A 23,115-nucleotide genomic window follows, 5' to 3' on the forward strand; every position below is an offset into this window, starting at 1 on the left:
ACTGATCTCCTTTAGGATGGACTGGTTGGATCTCCTTGCAGTCCAAGGGACTCTCAAGAGTCTTGTCCAACACTACAGTTCAAAAGCATCAATTCTTTGGTGCTCAGCTTTCTTGATAGTCCAACTCTCACAATAGAATATTACTCGGCCATAAAAAAGAATGAAATTGGGTCGTTTTTAGAGATATGGATGGACCAAGAGACAGTCATATGGAGTAAAATAAGTCAGAAAGAGAAAAATAAATATATTAGTGCATATATCAGAGAAGGCAATGGCACCCCACTCCAGTACTCTTGCCTGGAAACTCCCATGGACAGAGAAGCCTGGTAGACTGCAGTCCATGGGGTTGCTGAGTCAGACACGGGACACGACTGAGCGACTTCACTTTTGCTTTTCACTTTCCTGCATTGAAGGAAATGGCAACCCACTCCAGTGTTCTTGCCTGGAGAATCCCAGGGATGGGGGAGCCTGGTGGGCTGCCGTCTATGGGGTCGCACAGAGCCAGACATGACTGAAGCGACTTAGCAGCAGCAGCAGCAGTGCATATATGTGGAATCTGGGAAAATGGTATATTAAACTTATTTGGGAAACAGAAATAGAAGCATAGACATAGAGAACAAACATGTGGATCCCAAGGGGGACAGGTGGTGTGGGATGAATTGGGAGACTGCAATTGATGTACATACACGCTTGATATTATTGTAAAATAGGTAACGAATGAGAATCTGCGGTTCAGCACAGGGAACTCGGTGCTCTGTGAGGAAGTCCAACAGAGAGAAGATGCGTACACACAGCTGATTCACTTTGCTGTGCAGTAGAAACTAACCCGACAGTGTGAAGCAACTGTACCCCAATAAAAATCAAGAAAAAAAAAAGAAACACACACTCAGGATGAGATGACTTCACTGGTGAATTCTACCAAACATTTAAAGAAGAATTAATGCTGATCCTTCAAAAATTCTTCCAAAAAGTTGAAGAAAAAGGAATACTCCAACTCGGTTTACAAAGCAAGCATTACCTTGATACCAAACCAGACAAAGTAACTACAAGAAAATAAAATACAGGAAGGAAATACAGAAAAGAAAACAATCCAAAAAAACACAGATGCAAAAATCCTCAACAAAATGCCAGCAAACTGAATTCAGCCTCATATCGTGAAGATCAAACTCCATGATCAGTGGGATTTATCCTGAAGTCACAAGGTGGTTTAACATAGTCAGATCAATAAATGTGATCAGATCAGATCAGTCGCTCAGTCGTGTCCGACTCTTTGCAACCCCATGAATCGCAGCACACCAGGCCTCCCTGTCCATCACCAACTCCCGGAGTTCACTCAGACTCACGTCCATCGAGTCAGTGATGCCATCCAGCCATCTCATCCTCTGTCGTCCCCTTCTCCTCTTGCCCCCAATCCCTCCCAGCATCAGAGTCTTTTCCAATGAGTCAACTCTTCGCATGAGGTGGCCAAAGTACTGGAGTTTCAGCTTTAGCATCATTCCTTCCAAAGAAATCCCAGGGCTGATCTCCTTCAGAATGGACTGGTTGGATCTCCTTGCAGTCCAAGGGACTCTCAAGAGTCTTCTCCAACACCACAGTTCAAAAGCATCAATTCTTCAGCACTCAGCTTTCTTCACAGTCCAACTCTCACATCCATACATGACCACAGGAAAAACCATAGCCTTGATTAGACGGACCTTTGTTGGCAAAGTAATGTCTCTGCTTTTGAATATGCTCTCTAGGTTGGTCATAACTTTCCTTCCAAGGAGTAAGCACCTTTTAATTTCATGGCTGCAGTCACCATCTGCAGTGATTTTGGAGCCCATAAAAATAAAGTCTGACACTGTTTCCACTGTTTCCCCATCTATTTCCCATGAAATGATGGGACCCGATGCCATGATCTTCGTTTTCTGAATGTTGAGCTTTAAGCCAACTTTTTCACTCTCCACTTTCACTTTCATCAAGAGGCTTTTGAGTTCCTCTTCACTTTCTGCCATAAGGGTGGTGTCATCTGCATATCTGAGGTTATTGATTTTCTCCTGGCAATCTTGATTCCAGCTTGTATTTCTTCCAGTCCAGCATTTCTCATGATGTACTCTGCATAGAAGTTAAATAAGCAGGGTGACAATATACAGCCTTGACGTACTCCTTTTCCTATTTGGAACCAGTCTGTTGTTCCATGTCCAGTTTTAACTGTTGCTTCCTGACCTGCATACAAATTTCTCAAGAGGTAGATCAGGTGGTCTGGTATTTCCATCTCTTTCAGAATTTTCCACAGTTTATTGTGATCCACACAGTCAAAGGCTTTGGCATAACATTAAAAGAATGAAGGGTAAATATACGATCATCTCAATAGATGCAAGAAAAGCATTTGAAAAAAAATTCAACATCCTGTTAGGTTAAAAACTTTCAGCAAAAAGTGTGGAAGGAAAATACCTCCACGTAATAAAGAGCACATGTGTCAAGCCCACAGCTAACATTATACTCAATGGTGAAAGGTTAAAAGCTGATCTTCTAAGGTCAAGAACAAGATGATGGTGCCTCCTCTCGCCACTTCTATTTGACACAGTACTAGAAGTTCTAGCCACAAAAATCAGACAAGAAAAAGAAATAAAAGGCATCCAAACCACAAAGGAGGAAATACGTCTGCCTCTGGTTACATGTGACATGACCTGTTTATACAGAGAAAACTCTGAAGACTCCATCAAATACTGTTAGGACTAATGAGCACATTCAGTAAAGCTGAAGGATTCAAAATCATCATCAAAAAATCAGTTGTGTTTCTGTACACTGAAAATGAAATATCTGAAAGAGAAAATTAAACAGTTTACAGTAGCATCAAAAACAATACAATACTTAATAAATTTAACCAAAGAGTTGAAAGACCTGTACACGGAAAACCAGGAGACAGTAATGAAATGAATGAATGAAGACGTGAAGAACGGAAGCATTTCCCATGTTCCTGGAAGAGTGAACATTATTAAAATGTCTGTACTACCCCAAACTGACATCCACATCAGTTCCAGTGGCGTGTCTCACGGGAATAGAAAACAAAGGCGATCTGTATGGAATCACAGAAGAGCCAAAGCACTGTCGAGGAAGGACGAACCTGGAGGCACCATGAGCTGTAGTCAAAGCTACAGTGACCGAAACAGTGCGGCCCTGGTATGAAAATAGATGCACAGACCAATGGAGCAGAATCGCGAGCCCAGAAGTAAGGCTGCACACGATGTCAACTCACGTTTGACAAGGGCACCAAAACGCCGTGGGGGAGTACAGCCTCTTCAATTAACGATGCTGGGAAAACGGAAATGGCCACACGGAGACAAATGAAACTGGACTCCTGCCTTACGCCTCTCACAAAAGTTAACTTGAAATGGATTACAGATTTTAAGACCTGAAACTGTAAAACTCCTTTAAGAACACATAGGTTTTGGAAAAAAACTATCGACTTTGGTCTGGGCAATGATTGTTTGAATACGACAATGAAAGCAAAAGTAAACAAGGAGGATTACGTCAATCTAAAAACTGTCTGCATAGAAAGAAAGCAATAACACAGCGAAAAGGCGACCTGTGACCTAGAAGAAAAATATCTGCAAAGCATATATCGGATAAGGATTTAATATGTATGTAGGAGCTCATACCTCAGTAGGAAATCACCTTATCACCATCATCACCATTCTCCAAAGGGAAACAATGGGCTAAGGGCCTAATAGACATTTTTCTAAAGAAAGTATTCAAGTGCTGCATGAAGAGGTGTTCAGCACCACTAATCATCAAGGAGGTAAAGTCAGAACCTCAGTGAGCATCACCCCACACCTGCTGGGGTGGCTGGTGTCCAGAAGACAAGAGACAGCACGTGTTGGTAAAGATGTGAAGAAAAGGAAACCCTGGTGCTCTGTTGGTGGAAATGGAAACTGGTTCAGCTTCTATGGAAAACAGTAAGAAAGTTCCTTAAACTTTTTTTAAAAAGCTGCCATGTGATCCAGCAATCCCACTCCTGTGTATCCAAAGGGACTGAAATCAGATCTTGAAGAGATGTCTGTACCCGTGTTCACTGCAGCAGCATTCACAAAAGCCAAGATGTGGGAGCTGCCTGAGTGTCTGTCTTTGGGTGAATGGATAAAGAAAATGTGTGTGTGTGTGTGTGTGATGCAGTATTATTTAGCCATGAGCGTTCAAGCAAACCGATGTGCGTGTAATCGGGGTCCCTGAAGGAGCAGAGATTAAGTGGGGAGCAGAAAAAATGTGAAGGAAAAATGGCTCAAAATTCTAAATTTGGTGGTCTGTGAACAGGGAGAGATTATGTACTGAGGAACAGAGAATGACAGCGAGGACTGCCCTGGTGGCCCAGGGGTTAATCCTTCCCACTTCCCACTCCCAAAGCAGGGGCAGGTCCGATGCCTGACTGGGAACTAGAGCCCGCACGCCACGGCTAAGAGTTCACACGCGGCGGCTCAGAGCGAAGTCAAACAAATAAAAATAAAACTTGTCAAAAGAATGGCAGCAGACTTTTTGTTGGAAACAGTATGAACTAAAAGACAGATCAACATCCAAATAATAAAATGAAAAAGGCGTAACTGTTGGGACGTCCCTGGCAGTTCAGAGATTACGGCTGCACTTGCAGTGCAGAGGGCGCAGATTCAGTCCTTGGCTGGGAACTAAGATCCCACATGCCTCATGGTGCGGCCAAAAAAAAAAAACACGTCAACCTAAAAAATTGCATTTGGAGAAAATATCTTTGAAAATCAGAAGCAAAGTAAATATTTATTAAAATATACAAAATCTGAAAGAGTCTGACTTTCACTGCAAGAAAGTTTCAAGAGCTTTTTCAAGCAGAAGGATGATGATAGCAGCAGAAATCTGGATCCGCACAAACAGTGAAGAGGGCCAGTAAGGGGGCCACGTGAGTCAGAGAGAGACTGAAGAATCCGTGAAGCGCTTTAAAAGGTACCTGCTGTTTAAAGCAGAGATGATAACACGGATCAGAAGACGCAGCATTATTATGATGTCAGTTCTCCCCAGATGGAGCAGCAGATTCAGTGTGATTCAATCAAAGTCTTGACAGGAGTCTTTCAGAAATTGACGAACTGAGCATAAAATTATTAGGGAAATGCAGGGGCCCTAGAATAACCCAGAGCAGCTCTGGAAAAGCGGAGCAGCGTCAGCAGGCGTGCACGACCTCACGTGCAGGCCTGGTGGAGGGGCACCGGGGTTCAGAATGGGCGGCCTGGACGTGGAGATGCAGACAGACGGAGGGCCAGGACGGGGTCCAGAAAGAGACCCACACGCTCGGGGCCTCGGCCTGGACCAGGTGCAGAGCCTTCTGCTGGGGACAGAGCGTCTCGTCCAGAAAACAGCGCTGGACAGGGGAGCAACCACGTGCGGGAAAGTGAACACCGGCCGCCCTTCATCCCATGGACAGGATCAACTCAACACGCACCCTAAACCAAGAATGTGAGAGCTCAAATGAGAAAACTTCTGGGGAAAAACCAGAAGAAAAACAAGAGGAATCCCTGTGACCTGTTACCTCTCAACCACTCACCCGGCAGGCGGCTCACCCAGAGGCCGACCAGCCCACACTGGCCAGGGAGGGGTGGGAAAGGGACCCCTTTGGAAACAGGTTAGCAGTTTTGTGAAAGTTACGTGTACCTGTCTGCCCACCCACCCAGGAAACCCCAGGCCCATGCCGCCCCCCTCCTGCAGCATGGCACCCCGTCCTGACCCCAGCGGGGGTTAAGTGAAAGGAATTGTCCAGATTTCATAACAGAGCATTTGTCTGAAGTCGGTGTCGTTATTTAAAAGTTCTATGTCCAGTGAAATTAACTGAAAAATAAAAACAAAAAATTTTTTTCTAGCTTTCTCATTTAAATCTTTGCATCTTTTAGAAACATTTTAAGTTTTTCATATATATATATATACTTATATTACCTATTTTTTTTTGTTGAATTTCTACCGAGTCCGTGAATTATATTTTGAAATGTTTTCTGACATTAGTGAATGTGATTGCTTTCATTAAAACTCTCCGCCTATACAACAACTACTGTGCCCACAGGACCCTGCGAGGCTGATGGAAGTCGAGTGCCTGGAGTATGAATTGGAAGCTGTAAGACTGGAAAATAAAATTAAAACCTACACTCGAGAGGCTGTGGAGGTAAGTTGTGGACCAGGAGCCGGGGCAGAAGCTGAGCCTTGTGCAGGTCCCTGGACCTTGTGTGTGGACCTGGTTTGGAGGAGGGGCCAGGTTGGAGGAGGGGCCCTGATGGGCACAAGCCAGCCTCCTGTGCCCCGGGCTCCCCTGTGAGCGTGGTCTCTCTGGGAGGAAGTCCAGGGGCCACGTGGCCCCGCCTGCCGAGGCCAGCTGACGTCCTCCCGCCTGGCTCCGGCCCCGCGGCTGCCGGGCTCACCCTGTCTGGCGGGCCTGTGGGTTCATGCAGCCTGTTCCCGGGGCTCGGGCTGGGGGCTGGGATGAGACAGGCCTCCAGCCAGGCCCTCGTGTGGCCTGTGTGGAGCAGTCTGCCCCCAGCACACTGAGAACATGTGCCCTTGGTGAACACCGAGTCCCCGAGGGCTTTGGCCATCCTGACTCAGGTCCAGGCAAACAGGCGTGCCCCTGCCCTAGTGCAGGGCCTGAGGGGCTCTGGGGAAGCGCTGAGGTCATCTCAGGCGTGGGGAGGTGGGGACCTCTGTGGGGGGTAAGGGGAGACCCCTGGGAGGGTGAGGGGAGGGTGAGGGGAGGGTGGGAAGGGAGGAGACGAGGGGGCCCCGAGGCCTGGCAGCGGCGGGTTCAGAGGGCCCTGGTGAGCGTTGCCCCCGTGGTGCCCACCTTGGAGACCGTGGGCTTGTCTAGAATGTTCCACCGGGGGTTGTGAGGCAGGGGGCTGGTGAGCACGATAGCAAAGTGACAGTCTGAGCCCTGCAGCCTGTCTGCCCCGTGCAGTGGGGTGTGCTCCGGCCGCTGCCGCAGAGAAGGAACCCAGCAATCCTGTGTCTTTGATAGAATCCTGCCGTCGAGAAAGGGAACCAAAATGTCTTGAAACAGGATGAGGGCGGCTGGTGTTGCTCTGGGGCCCCAGTGCCCACTCCCTGGACTGGCTCCCCTGACCCCTGCCCCGGCCCTGCCTGGCCCAGCCCGGGAGGAGCTCTGCCAGCAGACGAGCAGCCCAGCGGGGGCTCCGGGCCAGTTCACCTGCTCTCTTTGGGCCTGGGCTGCCCCGCCAGCGCTGCCCTTCTCGAGGGAGGTCGTGGCTGCCCGCTGGCTGCCTGCAGGTGCCGGCAGGCGGTGTGGTGGGACTGCAGGGCTGTGTCTTCTGCCTCTGCTGGCCGAGGGCTCTTCAGGGGCACCTACCGGTTCACGAGGCTTTGATGGACACTTCTTGGCAGCCAGGAGGCCCACGGTCTGAACGCCATGCCTGCTCTAAACCCCATGACCCAGGAGCAGCGCTAGGGCAGGCCCCCTGGAGCCAGAAGCCAGGCCCCCGGACATGGCTGAGTTCAGGAGCCGGGCAGCCCCTGTGGGCACCGAGGGAGGCCTGGAGCTGCTGAGGCCGGTGCACAGGCTGAGGCCGGCCGGCCCCTGACTGCTTGGCAGGGCCACGAGCTCCGTGAATACACGGGGCTGGAAGGCAGGCAGCCTCGCCCAGAGGGGCTCACAGAGACGCTGCCACGGCACGCGGTGCCTGTCCGAGGGCAGATCCAATGGAGCCAGGGCCCTTTTCGAGAGATCACGCGGGCCGCTTCCACCGGCAGACTTAGACCGGGGGCCCGGCCCACCTGCGTCATCCGGGGCTCGGGGGCGGGCTGGGGCTCACCCCCAGCCTCACCCGGGCCGCTGTGCTGTGTGCAGGCCCAGCTGGACATAGTGCGGAGACTGGACGCCACACTGCAGCGGGCTGTGCGCCTGGGCGAGCCCCGGCTCGTCCACACGGTGTGTGCCACCCAGTGGAACACGTGCCTCCCGCTGCTGCAGCACAACCTCCGCCACCACCTGCGGAAGCCGCTGACCAGCCTCGCAGATGTCCTGGAGAAGGCGGACAGGTGGCGGCCTGGGCTGTCCCCGGGGGGGCCAGGGGAGCAGAGGCTCGGGGCAGGGATGAAACCCAGCTCATCTTCCCAGAAAGAGGGCAGGAGCCCACGGCGTCCCCCAGAGGTGGCGGCTCAAGAGGCCGCAGGCCGTGGGGGAGGTGCCCTGGGGCTCAGGGGCAGGGCCCTGCGGGGCAGACGGGGACGCCCAGGTGGCACCCACCTGAGCTCGAGAGGGGCCGAGGGGAAAGGGCTTCATCAGGAGGGTCCTGGGCTGCGGGGCGGGTGACGGCGGTGGGCACAGGGGCTGTGGGCGCAGGCGCGGGAGGGGAGGGGTGGGATGGGTGAGCAGGGAGGGCCTTGGTGTTTCTCCTCTCCTGCCCCGGGCGGGGGCCCCGAGGGCGGCTGTGCTGCAGGACAGTCCCTGGCGGACACGGGGCTGCACGATGGGGACTCGGCAGGGCAGAGGCGTGGAGGGCCACCTGGGAGGGTGTCCAGCCACAGAGAGGGGCCGTGGGGGCCTGCCCCGCCCCCGTCTGCTTCGGAGATTAACTGTGCTGTGTGCTGAGTCGCTCAGTCGTGTCCGACTCTTTGCGACCCCATGGACTGCAGCCCGCCAGGCTCCTTTGTTCGTGGGGATTCTCTAGGCAAGAATACTGGAGTGGGTTGCCATGCCCTCCTCCAGGGGATCTTCCCAACCCAGGGATCAAACTCAGGTCTCCCGCATTGCAGGTGGATTCTTTACCGTCTGAGCACCAGGGAAGCCCTGAGATTAATCAGGGGTGAATTTTGTCACCATGGTGAGCCCTCCCTTGGAGCAGGGTTCCCAGCAGGGGCTCCAAGGACCGCTTGCAGCCTGTGGTCTGGCGAGGTTGGGGCCGGTGGCCTCAGAACCAGCACCGTTCATTTCCTGCGGGCACTTGGGGATCTCGTCTGTGAAGAGTTACATCTCTTCAAATCTGGGATTTTTACTCATTTAAAAACAGTTTCTCCTTCTGGGATCCCACGGGGCTGTATGACAGCTCCTAGCCCATACTCCCGGTCTCCCTGCGAAACTTCTGTGTTCACAGCCCCAACCCCTCGTGACGCACACCAAATTCTGAAGATTTCACGCAGCCCGTTAGTTCTCTTTTATTTTGCAAATTCTCTAATTTTTCTTCCTCTCTTTAGCCTGTATTTTTAAATTTTAATGACGTCCTCTTTCAAAAATATCTTTTTATTTTCATATTTGTTTGGTTTTTTTAAATAACATCTAGTTGCCCTCCTTCTTTTCCTCTGACAGCTCTTTTTCTGATTAACTTTATTGCGATATAACTGCATACAACAGAATGAACACACTGTCAATGTCCACTTGCTGTCTTGCTTCTTAACCACGGATGGGTGTTGAGTGCTGCTGAACGCTTCTGTAACCGTCGAAAGGAGCTCTGACTTTTCTCCTTTGTTCTTTAACCTGGTGAATTATGCTGATGGGGTTTTGAGTCGTGAACCAGCCTTGCCTTCTCCGCGTGGTCTCGACACACGTGCTTTTTCTGTGTTGCTGGGTTTGATGTCCTTTAGTGTGCTTAAGGGTTTTTGCGTGTATGTTCATGATGAGGATGTTGGCCTGTGGCTTTCTTGTTTTCTAACGCCTTTCCCAGGATTTGACATGAAGGTCATGCCGACTTCATTAAATGGTTTGGGACGGTGGGAGGACTCTTTCTGCTTTGCTTTCTGAAGGGGTTTGTGCAGTGTTGGCGTTTTCTTGCTTAAGTGGTGGACAGAATGCAGTGACGCTGTCTGGGCCCGTCTGAGTGCTTCTCTTTCCATCCTTCCGACTCTTGTGCTGTGGACCTTTCGATTTAAAGTGTAGAACACAATTCCTACCACCCTGTCTTGTCAACGGCGTGCAGCTCGGTCTTTTTCTAAAACCGAGCACACTGGTCTCCGCCTTGTGACTGGGCTGTTCAGTCTCTGGGTTCAGGGTAATGTCCGGCTCGTCTCCAGTCCCACCGCTTGTCTCTGCCTCGTGCCCTGCCACTGCTCTCTCCCGCCTTCTTTGAGGCTACCTGAGTTTCTGCCGCTGTGTTTGTTTCTCTGGTTGGCTCGTTTGTCCCCAGTACCCCTGGGCGGGAGGGGCGTCGCTGGAGGGAGCCGGGTCAGTGGGGGTCAGTGCTTCCCACGCAGCAAGAGAAGCCTCTCTGCCTGCCCCCGTCCACCCCACCATGTGGTTGCTGTCTTGTCTTTTACTTCTAAGTGTGTTATAAGTTCATCTCACAGTGCCGTATTGCTCTTAGCAGCTGGTGGTGGTGTTTTTAAAGAAAATTACAGAAAAAAACAATCTTCTCTTACATTTGCCACTTCCTCGGCGATTTTGCAGTCTCTCCCTTCCTGCTTACGCTCAGATCCAGGTTTCTGCCTGCGGGTATTTCAGCCCGAGCAACTTCCTTTATTTCCTCTTGTAACGCATGACTGCTGGTGAGGAATTCTCTTGGTGAGGAATTCTCTTGGCTTTCGTTGACCTGAAAATGGCTTTCTCTTAGCATCACCTCTGAAGGTTATTTTCACCAGTTATTGGATTCTGGGTTTGCAGATTTTTTCTCTTTAAATACTTTGAAGAGGCTGCTTTATTTTCTTCTGGCCTTCATAGTTTCTGATAAAAACCCAGGAGTTACTTTAAGCGTGGCTCTCCTGTGTGGAAGGTGTCTCCCCCTCCCTGCTGTTTTCAGATTTGTATCTCTTATCTTTTGCTTTCTGCATTTTGTATATTACTTTGCCGACAAAGGTGTGCTAGTCAAAGCTATGGTTTTTCCAGTAGTCATGTATGGATGTGGAGAAGGCAATGGCAACCCACTCCAGTACTCTTGCCTGGAAAATCCCATGGGCGGAGGAGCCTGGTGGGCTGCTGTCTATGGGGTTGCACAGAGTTGGACACGACTGAAGCGACTTAGCAGCAGCAGCAGCAGCATGTATGGATGTGAGAGTTGGACTGTGAAGAAAGCTGAGCCAAAGAACTGATGCTTTTGAACTGTGGTGCTGGAGAAGACTCTTGAGAGTCCACTGGACTGCAAGGAGACCCAACCAGTCCATCCTAAAGGAAATCAGTCCTGAATATTCATTGGAAGGACTGATGCTGAAACTCTAATACTTTGGCCACCTGATGTGAAAAACTGACTCACTGGAAAAGACCCTGATGCTGGGAAAGATTGAAGGCAGGAGGAGAAGGGGACGACAGAGGATGAGATGCTTGGATGGTATCACTGACTCGATGGACATGAATTTGAGCAAGCTCCGGGAGTTGGTGATGGACAGGGAGGCCTGGCATGCTGCAGTCCATGTGTCTGAGTGACTGAATGAAACTGATTCCTTAGAGCCTTTAAAAAAAAAAAAGTCTTTTTCGGGGTTTGCTGATATACTCAAATATGTAAGATGATATTTTCATCAAATTTGGGAAATTACTGGCTATTATTTTTTTAAGTATAGTTCTGCCTCATTTGCTCTTTTGGGGGAGCATGAGCTACAACACTGAATACTATCTTAACTGGTCTCTAAGGCTCTGTTCATTTTCTTCTGGGAATTTTGCTTATGTGGACCATTTTTAGAAACCTTGTGAATTTGTTACAGTCTTGTTTCTGTTTGATGTTGTGGCTTTTCGGCTGCCAGGCGTGTTGGATTCTCAGCTCCTCAACCAGGGATGAAACCCACCCCTCCCGCTTTGGAAGGTGAAGCCTCAGCCACCGGACTACGTGGGAAGCCCTGGCTCTGTTCACTTTTAAAAAATCTTTTCAGTACGTTCTTCTGGTGGGATAGTTTCTATTGATCTGACTTCAGGTTCACTGACTCTTTTTCTGCTCTCCGATCTGCTGATAGGCTCAACCAAGGATTTTTTCGTTTCAGTTATTACAGATTTTTTGCTGCAGTGTTTCCTTTTCTTCCTCTGCTGAGATTCCCTGTCTGTTCTCTCATTAGCAATGTTTTCCTTCAACTTTTTGTACATATTTATTTTTGTATTGTAATATCTGCATTAAGGATTTACCTGCTAAACCCAGCATCTGGCCCATCTTGCATCCTGACTGTGGGTCAGCTTTTCCTGTTTCCTGGCATATCGTGTACTGAACGTTGGTTCAGCTGTGGTTGCTGCACTGTGGAGTCTGTGACTCTGTGATCTTTTTAGGAAAGTGTTGATTTGTACTTGCTTTTGTTGGCACTTCAGTTTCTGGCTGAGAGGGGGCTCCGTGTTTCCTTGGCTGTGTCTCTGGAAGGTCATGGTACTTTCCAGCCTGCACCGTGTTCTCTGCAGGCTCTGATGGTACGTTCTCCTTGGGTGGGTCAAGAGCGCTCTTCCTGGGCCTGCACTCCTGGGGAGAAGCCCCGTGCAGTCTCAGCTGACGTCGGGTGAGAGAGCAACACCCAGCTCTCTCCTCTGGCGGGCAGCCCGGCAGCGGCTGGTCCGGTTCCAGGTCCAGTTCCACTTCTCCAGCCCCGAGCGGAGGCCCCCCTCTCTGGGCTCCTCTGCCCCGGCTGCATGGGTCCATTCTGCCCGCGGTGCCTCAGGACAGTGTCTCCAGGAGGCCCCAAGCATGGGCTCCTTCCTGAGTTTCCTGCTTCAGGGCCCCGGGCTTGCGCTGCCCAGACCTGGGGCTGTTCGGTCCAACTTTATGCGTGGCAGAGACCTGATCACCGCTGGAAGCAGAGTAACTCTGAAAATTACTCCTTTCAAGCCGTCTTCATCTGATCCTGGTCATCCTGTTTTGCAGGGGCGGGTTCTCTCGTCTGAGTCTGTTGTCTGCTCACCCTCATCTCCGTGGCCTCCTTGAGGCCATGGCTGGCTAGTGTGTTCCTGGAGGGACTGTCCTGCTGTGATGGTGTTCAGTCACTGTCTTGTCAGATTCCTTGTGACCCCATGAACTGCAGCACGCCAGGCTTCCCTGTCCTTCACTATCTCCCGCAGCTTGCTCAAACGCATATCCATTGAGTCGATGATGCCATCCCACCATCTCATCCTGTGTCGTCCCCTTCTCCTCCTGTCCTCAGTCTTTGCCAGCATCAGGGTCTTTTCCAATGAGTTGGCTCTTCACATCAGCTGGCCAAAGTATTCGAGTTTCAGCTTCAGCATCAGTCCTTCCAGTGAATATGAGAGTTGATTTCCTTTAGGATTGACGGGCTTGATCTCCTTGCTGTCCAGGGGACTCTCAATCGGCTTGCCTCAGCTGGCTCCTCAGGTGGTTCAGCCCAGGACGAGTCTCACATTGTGGATTCAGGGTCAGGCTGCCCTGAGCACACCCCGTGGCCCTGGGCCAGCTTCCTTCTGTGGGCCTCTTCTCTCCCTGCCCCAGAGGGAAGGGACCCGTCGCTGGCTACCATCCAGGCTTCCAGGCAGAGACTGTGGAGCCAGTTCCCTGACGGGAGCGCAGACCTCACCCTTGGCCTCAACCGGGTGCCCTCTCCTGCCCACGACTCCCAGGTGCCCTGACCTCTGCCTCCTCATCCCCGAGGCTACAGGCCTAGCCTGTGATGCTCTCACCTTGTTTTGGAGGAGGGTCGGCACGTGGGTCCCATCAAACTTTAACTAGACCCAAGTTATCGGCCTTGTTGATGCTCCTGTGCAGCACAGAGGTTGTGCCGGAGGCTGCAGGTGCTGTTGATGCAAAGGCTTTGGGGAGACTGTGGTTATCGTTTTAGACGCGGGTGGCTCCAGCAGGGACACAGCAGGAACAAAGGCCAGGCAGGGCCCACAGCCTGCGGACACATGGCTGTTCTGAGCCGGGATGTGTGTGCCACAGCTGATGAGATGGAGAGACTCAGAGCAGAGCAGAGAGGGCCCACCCCCCGAGGCAAAGACTGGGCCTCAGTTCAGTTCACTCGCTCAGTCACGTCTGACTCTTTGCAACCTCATGGACTGCAGCACGCCAGGCTTCCCTGTCCATCACCAACTCCCAGAGCTTGCTCAAACTTATGTCCATTGAGTTGGTGATGCCATCCAACCATCTCATCCTCTGTCGACCCCTTCTCCTCCTGCCTTTAATCTTTCCCAGCACCAGGGTCTTTTCCAATGAGTCAGTTTTTCTCATCAGGTGGCCAAAGTATTAGAGTTTCAGCTTCAGCATCAGTCCTTCCAATGAACACCCAGGACTGATCTCCTTTAGGATGCACTGGTTGGATCTCCTTGCAATCCAAGGGACTCTCAAGAGTCTTCTCCAGCACCACAGTTCAAAAGCATCAATTCTTCAGCGCTCAGCTTTCTTCACAGTCGAACTCACATCCATACATGACCAGTGGAAAAACCATAGCTTTGACTAGACGGACATTCGTTGGCAAAGTAATGTCTCTGATTTTTAACATGCTGTTTAGGTTGGTCATAACTTTCCTTCCAAGGAGTAAGCGTCTTTTAATTTCATGGCTGCACTCACCATCTGCAGTGATTTTGGAGTCCCCTCAAATAAAGTCTGCCACTGTTTCCACTGTTTCCCCATCTATTTGCCATGAAGTGCTGGAACTGGATGCCATGATCTTCGTTTTCTGAATGTTGAGTTTTAAGCCAACTTTTTCACTCTCCTCTTTCACTTTCATCAAGGGGCTTTTTAGTTCCTCTTCACTTTCTGCCATAAGGGTGGTGTCATCCGCATATCTGAGGATATTGATATTCCTCCTGGCAGTCTTGATTCCAGCTTGTGCTTCATCCAGCCCAGAGTTTCTCATGATGTACTCTGCATAGAAGTTAAATAAGCAGTGTGATAATACGCAGCCTTGGCCTCGGGCTGCACTAGCTCACTTTCTGGTGATGCTAGGAGCCCTCGCGGTGCCGCCCCACCTGTGACGCCGTCTGCCCCCCAGCCTCGTGGCTCACCAGTGGTCTCTGAGACCTCCCGGGGTCCGCAGGGCCCTCCTCTTCATCCCTCCTGTGGGTCCTGGCAGCAAGGCAGGCGGAAGGCAGGGCCAGAAAGCCGGGCACCGGGCACCCGCGGTGCCGCCATGCCCATGACCACGTCTGCCCCCCAGCCTCGCGGCACAGCTGCGCTGCCAGGTCCATGTGGAGCTGGCGCACATCGAGGAGGACGCGGACCGGCTGGAGCCCGCCACGGAGCACCTGAGGAAGGCCGCGCTGCTGGACGGCCTGGGCCTCTACCAGGACAAGATCACAAGGGCCCTCAACCGCCTGCAGCTGTGCACCTTGCTGTATCAGGTGCCCGCCCGCGACGAGGACAGGGCCACCATGGCCATCGAGCAGGTGCCGCAGGCGCCACTCCTGGGGTGGCGGCCCGGCAGGCGCCGAGGGGCGGGCGGGTGCCGCTCATCACGCCTCCTCCCCTCTGCAGGCGAAGAAAGCGATGCCCAAGGACAGCGTGCGCAAAAAGCGGGCGCTGCTGGTGAATGCGGGGCTGGCCCTAGCCCCCGACACCTTCCAGATCGTGCTTGACGGCGAGAACGAGGCCAAAGGTGTGCGGGTGCTCTCAGTGGGAGTGCCCGGGGCAGCCCCCGGCCCACCCGGACCTCCGCCTACATGGGCCTCTGTGCCCATGTGCAGCCGCCTGCCCCACCTTCCTAACTTGACTCTCAGAGCAGGGCAGGGGAGCCTGTCTCCTGGGCCTGCACGGCCCGCCCAGCGGGAGGCAGTCCCACCTCCTTCCTTCCTGTCCTGCCAGGTGTGAGGGGCTTGGGTCCTGAAGGGAAGGTGCCCCAGACACACGGGGCTTGGTGCACTGCACCCAGCGAGGGCTCAGGCAGGAGAAGCGGGCTGATGGGCAAGGGGCTTCAGCGGGGTCTCCGCCAGCCAGCTCCTGAAGACCTGGGCATGGGTGGCGGGTGTTGGGGGCCAGCCTGGCGGCTGCAGATGGCAATAAGTCTGCCCACCAGCTGCTCTTGGCGCCTGGAGTCCCTTCCCGGACAAGGCACATTTAGGGAGACCTAACTTTCATGAAAAGATCAAAAAACGCCGGTGGGAGGCTCTGCCCCAGCCTGTCCCTAGTCCCGCGTGGGCTGGTTTCGACGTGTTCCCTGGCCTGCTGCGTCAGCACCCCGTCCTGCCGGCCCCTGCAGTTTCCACCGGGAAAACCCGGGGCCGCTTCACTTACCTGTTCGCCAAGGCGCGGCACCACACGCTCAGCGTGGACAAGGCCGTGGGCCACCTGCGGCGCCTGGGGGGCCAGAACGACAAGGAGCGGTGAGCAGCCTGGGGGTGCAGGGCCTCGGGTCCGGGGGGGGGTGGTGGGGAGGGGCGAAGCGCCGGCCCACCCTCCTGCCCCGCCCAGGTGGCCCCTGGCTGCTTCCCCGAGCGAGGTATGGCCCGCACGTCTGTGCAGGATACACATCTGGGCGGAGCTGGCCAAGGTGGCCCGGAAGCAGAACGTGTGGGACGTGTGCCGGACGGCCAGCCGCTTCTGCCTCCTGTACGACAGTGTCAAGGTGAAGAAGCTGGCCAAGTTCAAGCGAGGTGGGTCCCTCCAGACACACATGGGCACCTGCGCCGGCGGGCTCTTCCCAGGCACTGGGGGGTCACTGTGGGGTTCACCAGAGCTCAGGAAGGGGTCATGGGGCCGGAGCCCGCAGGCAGAGGCTGGGCGGGGGCGCCCCTCCACTGTGAGCCCTGGGTCCGGCTGAGTCCAGCCTGCAGGTCTCTGGAAGCGGTGGTCTTGGGGATGGTGAGGACACGGGGGCATGCCAGGAGCCCCAGGGGGCGGAGACGTGGGTGTTGCGGGAGTGATGGGGGCTTCTTGAGGGGCAGAACAGCACACGCAAAACCAAGAGCTGACCTGTCTGTCGGGGAACCAGCTGGAGGTTCGCTGCGGCCATGCTGGCTTGGGGAGCCCTCGCTGCCCCCAGGGCCCTGCACTTGGGAGGCCAGCCTCCCACAGACCCCGCCCCTCACCCCGCCCCCCCTTCTCAGGGACCGTGCCAGCCCTGAGAAGCACTTCAGGCTTTGACGGGTGGCACTCTGGTGTTTCAGGCAAGAAGAAGAAGGGCTGGGACGGCCCGGGGCAGGACTCCTGGGGCCACTCGGAAGCTGCCCTGCAGAAGCAGGCGTCCCCCACCCTGCTGCGCAAATTCGCGGAGGTGGGCTTCATCAGCGCTGAGGTGCGTCCCCATATGTGCGCAGACGTGACCGTCAGCATCCAGCCCTGCTCCCCAAGTGGCCTGTCGCTTACGAAAGTTTTCCTCCATTCTTGGGAGGTTTTCTGGAAGAAAAATATGTCAAAATGTATTGTGAGGGGTGTTGATGTTCATTGTCGTTGGAAGGAGTCTGAACTGTGAGTCCCCAGCGATGTGGGTCCCGGGGGCTGGTTGGTCCTGGACCTGGGCGTGTCCTGGCCCGAGAGTAGCTTCAGTAGCACTTTGAGCCAGGTATGAGAGAGAAACCTGGCCTCTGCTGTCATCTCGGAGGCTGTTGAGGCTGCTGGGGACCAGCACCCACAGCAAGCCGGCCCCCTCCGTGAGCGTGCAGAGACCCCAGGCCAGCCGGAGACCCCACCCCAGGCCAGCTGGGTGGTGCAGCGGGGGGCCTGCGAGTGCACACAGCGGTGAGGCCGCTTGGGGTGGTTTGTTTGGGGGTCGAGGGAGCAACCTGGCATAACCCAGACAGACGCTCCCGGGCTTGTTCAGTGAGCGTCTGCCGGGCACCTCCTGAGGGCTGGGCCAGTGCTGTGAGGGGGGCAAGTGAGCGGGCCCAGGGTGTCAGGCAAGGCGCCTGCCCCCATCCTCAGTCCCGTCTCAGTCCCGTCACCCTGCCCAGTGGCCTCGGCCGCCTCCGGGGCGTCCGTGCGCGGCCGCGGAGGACGGGGCCCGGGCTTGGTGGCCCCTGCGGCGTGAGGGGCACGTTTGTCTTGGGAGGCTGCATCTCTGAGACGCAGGTGTGTGGGGGGAAGAGACATCACCTGGGGCAGGGAGGGCCTGGGGTTAAAGGCCTGCAGGCACCGTGCCAGTCCCTGCTCAGGGGCCTCTGGCCACTCCTCCCTCCGCAGGCCACCGTCCACCTGCTGCAGTCGGAAGGCGTGCAGCTGAACAACCGGCCCACGCCGCCCGAGGACGTGAGCCAGCACCCGATGGGCTACATACCCGAGTGCCCAGAGGACAACGCTGAGTGGATCATGTACCGGTGGGGCACTGCCCGTGGGGCTGGCAGTGCTGCCTGCGGGGCTGGGGGCGCAAGGCGGGGGCTGGGGACACGAGGCGGGAGCTGGGGGCGCTGTCCGCAGGGCTGGGGGCGCGAGGTGGGGGCTGGGCTGAGCTCAGCGCTGTGAGGCAGGGGCCACTGCCCGGCGTGTCTCATGGCTCACACCGGTGCCCGTGTGGCCAGTCTTTCCTGTTACTAGTGGAAACAGGATGTGAGGGGGGTGGTGGTCACGGGGGAAGCTGTCCTGGAAGTCTGTGATCGGGACGAGGGTCCTCAGGAAACCCGCAGAAGCCTCATCCACGTGAGAGGCAAGTGCCATTCAATCAGGAGAGCGAGCTGCTGTCGTAGTAACAGTGTTTTGCTGTTTTCATCTGAAGTGAAGCGTGCCCCCACAGTGAATGTGGCCGTGAGTGACCGTCCGTAGGGCCGTCGCGGGAGCCGAGGCCCTAGCTGCCCACTGACCTCAGAGACGGGCCTGCTCCACTGGCTGCCCCGGTGGCCATGCCCTCATACGTGCTCGCTGTGGGGGTCCTGCGTGCCCTTTGCCCGGGAAGGGCTCAGGGAAGGACCCTGACTTTGTGCAGACCGCGTTTGTCTGGAGGTTTCAGGGCACAGCCTGGGGCTAGGGCCGGGCTCCCCACGCCTGGAAGAGGGCCAGGCCGCATCTGCCCACAGCTTTTGTGTAGCCTGCCAACTCACAGTGGTCTTGACATGTTTTAGTTTGTGAAGCTCAATAGCAAAAAAGACACAACAGAGGAGAGACTGTGTAGCTGTCAAACCCCAGGTGCCTGCCGTCTGGCCCTTTACGATAAAGCTTCCCCAAGCCTCGGTCTGAGGCAAGCAGGTCCCGTGTCCGTGTGGACCGAGGAGGGCAGCCTGTGAGTGATGGGCCGGGGGAGCCAGCCACAGGCAGGTGCAAAGGTGGGCAGGCAGCTTGCAGGCCTGGCTGGGGGTCCAGCCTCAGACAGGGATGGGCAGGGAGCTGGGAGGGCGGGGGAGCCAGGCAGGTCCTGTCCTTCAACAAGAATGACGGGCAGCCCCGACAGGGCAGCCTTCTGAGCCCCGGCTCCAGGGACGGCTTCTGGCTGGTGTCTGAGTGCCGGCTTGGGCAGAGTCTGGCTCCTGGAGAGCCTGACGCACGCCTCCCACAGGAGCTGGGTCGAGGGCCTCTCGCAGTACGCCATGAACTGCTGGCTGCGCTCTGCCGACATCGGGCAGGAGATCCAGGAGCCGTGGATCGTGCAGAATGCCGTGGTCTATGTGCTGAACCACAACCACCACCTCATCAAGGCCGGGCGGCAGCGGGAGCTCCTGGACGCCTTGTACCACCTGCTGGGCATCATGAAGGCCGTGGGCCACAGCGGGTGCGTGAGGCTGCCCAGGCTCCGTCCTGCTGCTGCCAGAGACCCTGGGCTTCAGGCTGCAAGCCGGGGGGCAGACATGTGTCCCCTCGGGGGAGGGGCGTGCGGGGCCACTGGCACCCGGCAGGGATGGGGCTTCTGTCTTACTGGCCGTGCACCCCAGACAAGACACGCACCCGCTCTGAGCCACAGGGCAGCATGGGGGCATCGTTCGGGCGCCCTCATGCCCACACGCGGATTCCCAGCCTGTCCCAATCTGTTCCAAGCAGAGGGATTCTGGGAAAGGTTGGCAGAGGCCAGAGTCTCACAGAGACAGGGCTGGAAACTGACCTGGGTGCCTGTGTTTCCTTATCCGGGGAGAAACGTCAAAGCATCAAGTCAGGTCAAAGGTCAAGGCTTTCCCGCATGATGAGCTTTTGAAGCCTTCTTTGTGTTTTTTGTTGGTTTGGCTTTTAGCCTAAACACTCAGATTTAAAGGTTTTCGATGGATCCTGAAGTAGGAAGGCTGGAGTGAATCAGGACCCAGAGATGTCTACACACGAGCACACAGCCAGAGTGGGCCATGGGGCAGGGGCCTGCCTGGTGCCCTCGGCTCTCCTCTGGGCACCAGACCCAGCAGGGTCCCCGGGACCGTGGGTGCTGGTGGGGGGGGCGTGCCTCTCCTCCTCAGGCTGTCGTCTGCGTCTGTGCTTATACAGATCAGACGTGTTTGCCGGTTCTGGCGGTTCTGGCACTGAAACTTTTCAAAGAGAAGCAGGGAGATTCTGGCCCAAGCCCGCTTACCTGGCACCTGATGGAGGGCCTGCTAGACGGCCCAGTGGTGGGCATGTGCCCAGGCCCCACAGACTCCCTGGGGGTCCCGCCCATGCAGCGCAGAGGTCGCCCTGCGGCCGGCCTTTCACAGCGCCACCACGGCTCCCCTTGGGGCGGCCTGGCCTGGACGTTCTTGTCTTGCAGGGACTCGCTGCTGCTGGCAATGCTGTGCAGCGCACTCGCGCGAGGCCTGATCATCCACTGGATCCCTGCCCTGGCGCCAGAGAAGGCCAGGAAGCAGGCGCGCTCCAACCCGCTCCACACGCCGCTGGACCCCGAGGCTGCCTCTGAAGTCAGGGCCGCCGTGGAGGTAGCCCAGCAGACAGGGCGGTGCGGGGAGGGCAGCTGAGGAAGTGAGGCTGGGGGCTTCTCAACTGCCCGCAAATGGGGCTGGGGGCGGGGGGTGGGTGGGCCGTGGTTTCTCTAAAAATGAGGACTCTGTAGGGTCAGAGACATCCCTGCACGGCCCAGCCTGCAGAAAAATACGATGTGAGGCTGGAGAACAGGGCCAGTGTCGGTTCAGAGCAGGACACTGCAGAATCGAACACAAAACGTGGACCCCAGACAACGTCAGTTCCACAGTGACCAAGGTGGGGGCATGCTTATCCCCTGACTTTACCTCCCGGTGGCGTGGACTGGGGTAGCCATCCCAGCCAAGAAGGATGGGAGTTGATGGTGCTGACCAACACCTGGTGACCACCACCCCACACGAGTCCACATGAAGGAGAGTGAGTTCCCGCAGCTGCCCTGAGTCTGGGCCCAGAGCAGCACCTCTTGCGGGGGTACAAAGACCACCTCTGCCCCGTGCTGTAGGCCCGGCTGTGACACAGGATGGGGAGAAAGGTCAAAGGAGCTGCCGTGTCAGGCTGCAGGGGCGCCTGGGCCCCAGGCAAACTGGGCTGGCTGCAGTATCTGGGAGGGATGGCAGAGCTGGGTGGAGTGGGTGAGGGCTCGGGCAGAGGGCAGAAGGCAGCGACGTGTGAGGCTCCCAGGGGTCCCACCAGACAGGGAGGGGGCAGAGGGCAGAAGGCAGCGACGTGTGAGGCTCCCAGGGACCCCACCAGACAGGGAGGGGGCAGAGGGCAGAAGGCAGCGACGTGTGAGGCTCCCAGGGGTCCCACCAGACAGGGAGGGGGCAGAGGGCAGAAGGCAGCGACGTGTGAGGCTCCAGGGGTCCCACCAGACAGGGAGGGGGCAGAGGGCAGAAGGCAGCGACGTGTGAGGCTCCAGGGGTCCCACCAGACAGGGAGGGGGCAGAGGGCAGAAGGCAGCGACGTGTGAGGCTCCCAGGGGTCCCACCAGACAGGGAGGTGAGCCTGGGCCGCCCTTGCTGGCGCCTGTCCGATGGCTTCCAGACCATCCCGGAGAGCAGGCCGTGAGGCACGACTGTTCTATGGCTGGGTATCTGGCAGGAAGAGCCAGGCCAGCGTGCCCATGGAGGGCAGGTGACTGGATCTGGGATCCACCATGCCCTCTGCTGTGGGGTCTGATGGGAAGGGGTCTTCCCAGGCTAGCCCAGGAAGGGGGTGTCGTTGGCCAGGCTGTGCAGAGGAACAGCGGGGGCAGACCCATCAGCCCCCTGGGTTTCTGAGCTGCAGGGTCCTGAGCAGTTCACGAAAGACAGGTGTTCATGTTACACTTTTGGGGAAAAATGAAACCTCAGCAAACATGGAGCAAAATGGGGCCCGTGGTTAGTGCACGGCATGGTGGCTGCAGGGGCCAAGCCTGTGGCCGGTGATGGGGTTCCACCCCCAGTGACAGATAGGGAGCCATGGCCTCAGTCACGGCAGGCGGGGCAGGAGCGCAGAGGCAGCATCAGCCACTGGGTCGCGGTCCGTGGGGACCGGCGGTGCTGTGGGGACCTGATGGCAACACCAGGGGCTGGGCTCGCCACAGGGTGAGGGCACGAGGGGGTGAGGGCACGAGGGGATGAGGGCACGGGAGGACGCGGCCGCAGCCGCCGCGCCTCATCGCCTCGGGGCTGGGCCTGTGTGGACCACTTTGCCGGCTGGACCGAGAGCCAGGTCCACTTGTTTTTGCAGATGGGGTCTTGGCCCGGGTTCCCTGTTTGGATTCAGGTATTGTGAACAAGAGCCCCTCCATTTCAGATCTGCGAGTTTGCCCTGAACCTGACCAACGGGATGGAGCCCGAGGAGGTGGTGCCCGTGAGTGCCCGGCAGCAGCTCATTGCAACGTGGGTGAAGGGCAAGCAGCTCCTGCAGCAGCAGATCGGGCCACGGCTGGGCGTGGAGGAACAGGTGCTACGAGCGGCCTGGGGGCGGGGCCTGCTGGGGGCGGGGCCACGTTGGAGGCGGGGCCGTTCTGGGGGCGGGGCCGTGCTGGGAGGCTTCCCGCTGCAGGCTCTGTCTTGGCTGTGGCTGCCACCCCTAGGGATGGGGCAGAAGGCTTTCTCGAGCTGCCTGGCCATAGCCTCCCCTCCTTCCTCCAGCCGATGGCCGTGGTTCTAACTGTCCACCAAGATTGTTGGGCTTCTCGGGCACTGTCCACCTGCTGTGATACCTCACTTGGGCTTATCTGGAGGCACCAGGCCAGAGGGGCCTTGGCAGGGCCCTGCAGCCCTTGAGCTGTGAGCAGAAGACCACGGGAGTGAGGGGTGGGGAGCATCTGGGGACCCAGCAGGCGGGGCCGGGACACGGATGGAGCCCACGGGAGGCTCCGTCGGCCCAGCTGGACCAAGACACACTGGTTCAGGTGGGAAGTGAGGCTGGCGAGAGTGTGGCCCTCAGGGAGGGGCATCTAAGCTTGGCAGGAGCGAGCATGCATTGGAGCCGGTTCAAGGAGGTGGCCCGCAGGCACAGGGCCACCCGCTGTGCCTGC

The 23,115-nt window shown here is 56.1% G+C and overlaps 1 protein-coding gene across 15 annotated transcripts in view; it reads left to right on the forward strand.

Annotated features, from left to right (window-relative positions):
• CFAP46 (cilia and flagella associated protein 46) overlaps positions 1–23,115 on the forward strand; it is a 95,284-nt gene that overhangs the window by 10,175 nt on the left and 61,994 nt on the right. For 14 of the 15 annotated variants that reach the window (XM_024986023.2, XM_024986026.2, XM_024986024.2 and 11 more), the window contains 11 exons: positions 6,053–6,151; positions 7,844–8,034; positions 14,995–15,223; positions 15,312–15,432; positions 16,033–16,156; positions 16,296–16,426; positions 16,940–17,067; positions 17,952–18,085; positions 19,255–19,467; positions 20,422–20,587; positions 22,386–22,535. In XM_024986023.2, the coding sequence (XP_024841791.1) occupies positions 6,053–6,151; positions 7,844–8,034; positions 14,995–15,223; positions 15,312–15,432; positions 16,033–16,156; positions 16,296–16,426; positions 16,940–17,067; positions 17,952–18,085; positions 19,255–19,467; positions 20,422–20,587; positions 22,386–22,535 (1,686 nt within the window). The remainder of the gene's footprint in view (positions 1–6,052; positions 6,152–7,843; positions 8,035–14,994; positions 15,224–15,311; positions 15,433–16,032; positions 16,157–16,295; positions 16,427–16,939; positions 17,068–17,951; positions 18,086–19,254; positions 19,468–20,421; positions 20,588–22,385; positions 22,536–23,115) is intronic. The other variant, XM_024986029.2, reaches the window with a different exon arrangement.

Source organism: Bos taurus, chromosome 26 (assembly GCF_002263795.3).
Source record: "Bos taurus isolate L1 Dominette 01449 registration number 42190680 breed Hereford chromosome 26, ARS-UCD2.0, whole genome shotgun sequence".
NCBI classification, from domain to species: domain Eukaryota; kingdom Metazoa; phylum Chordata; class Mammalia; order Artiodactyla; family Bovidae; genus Bos; species Bos taurus.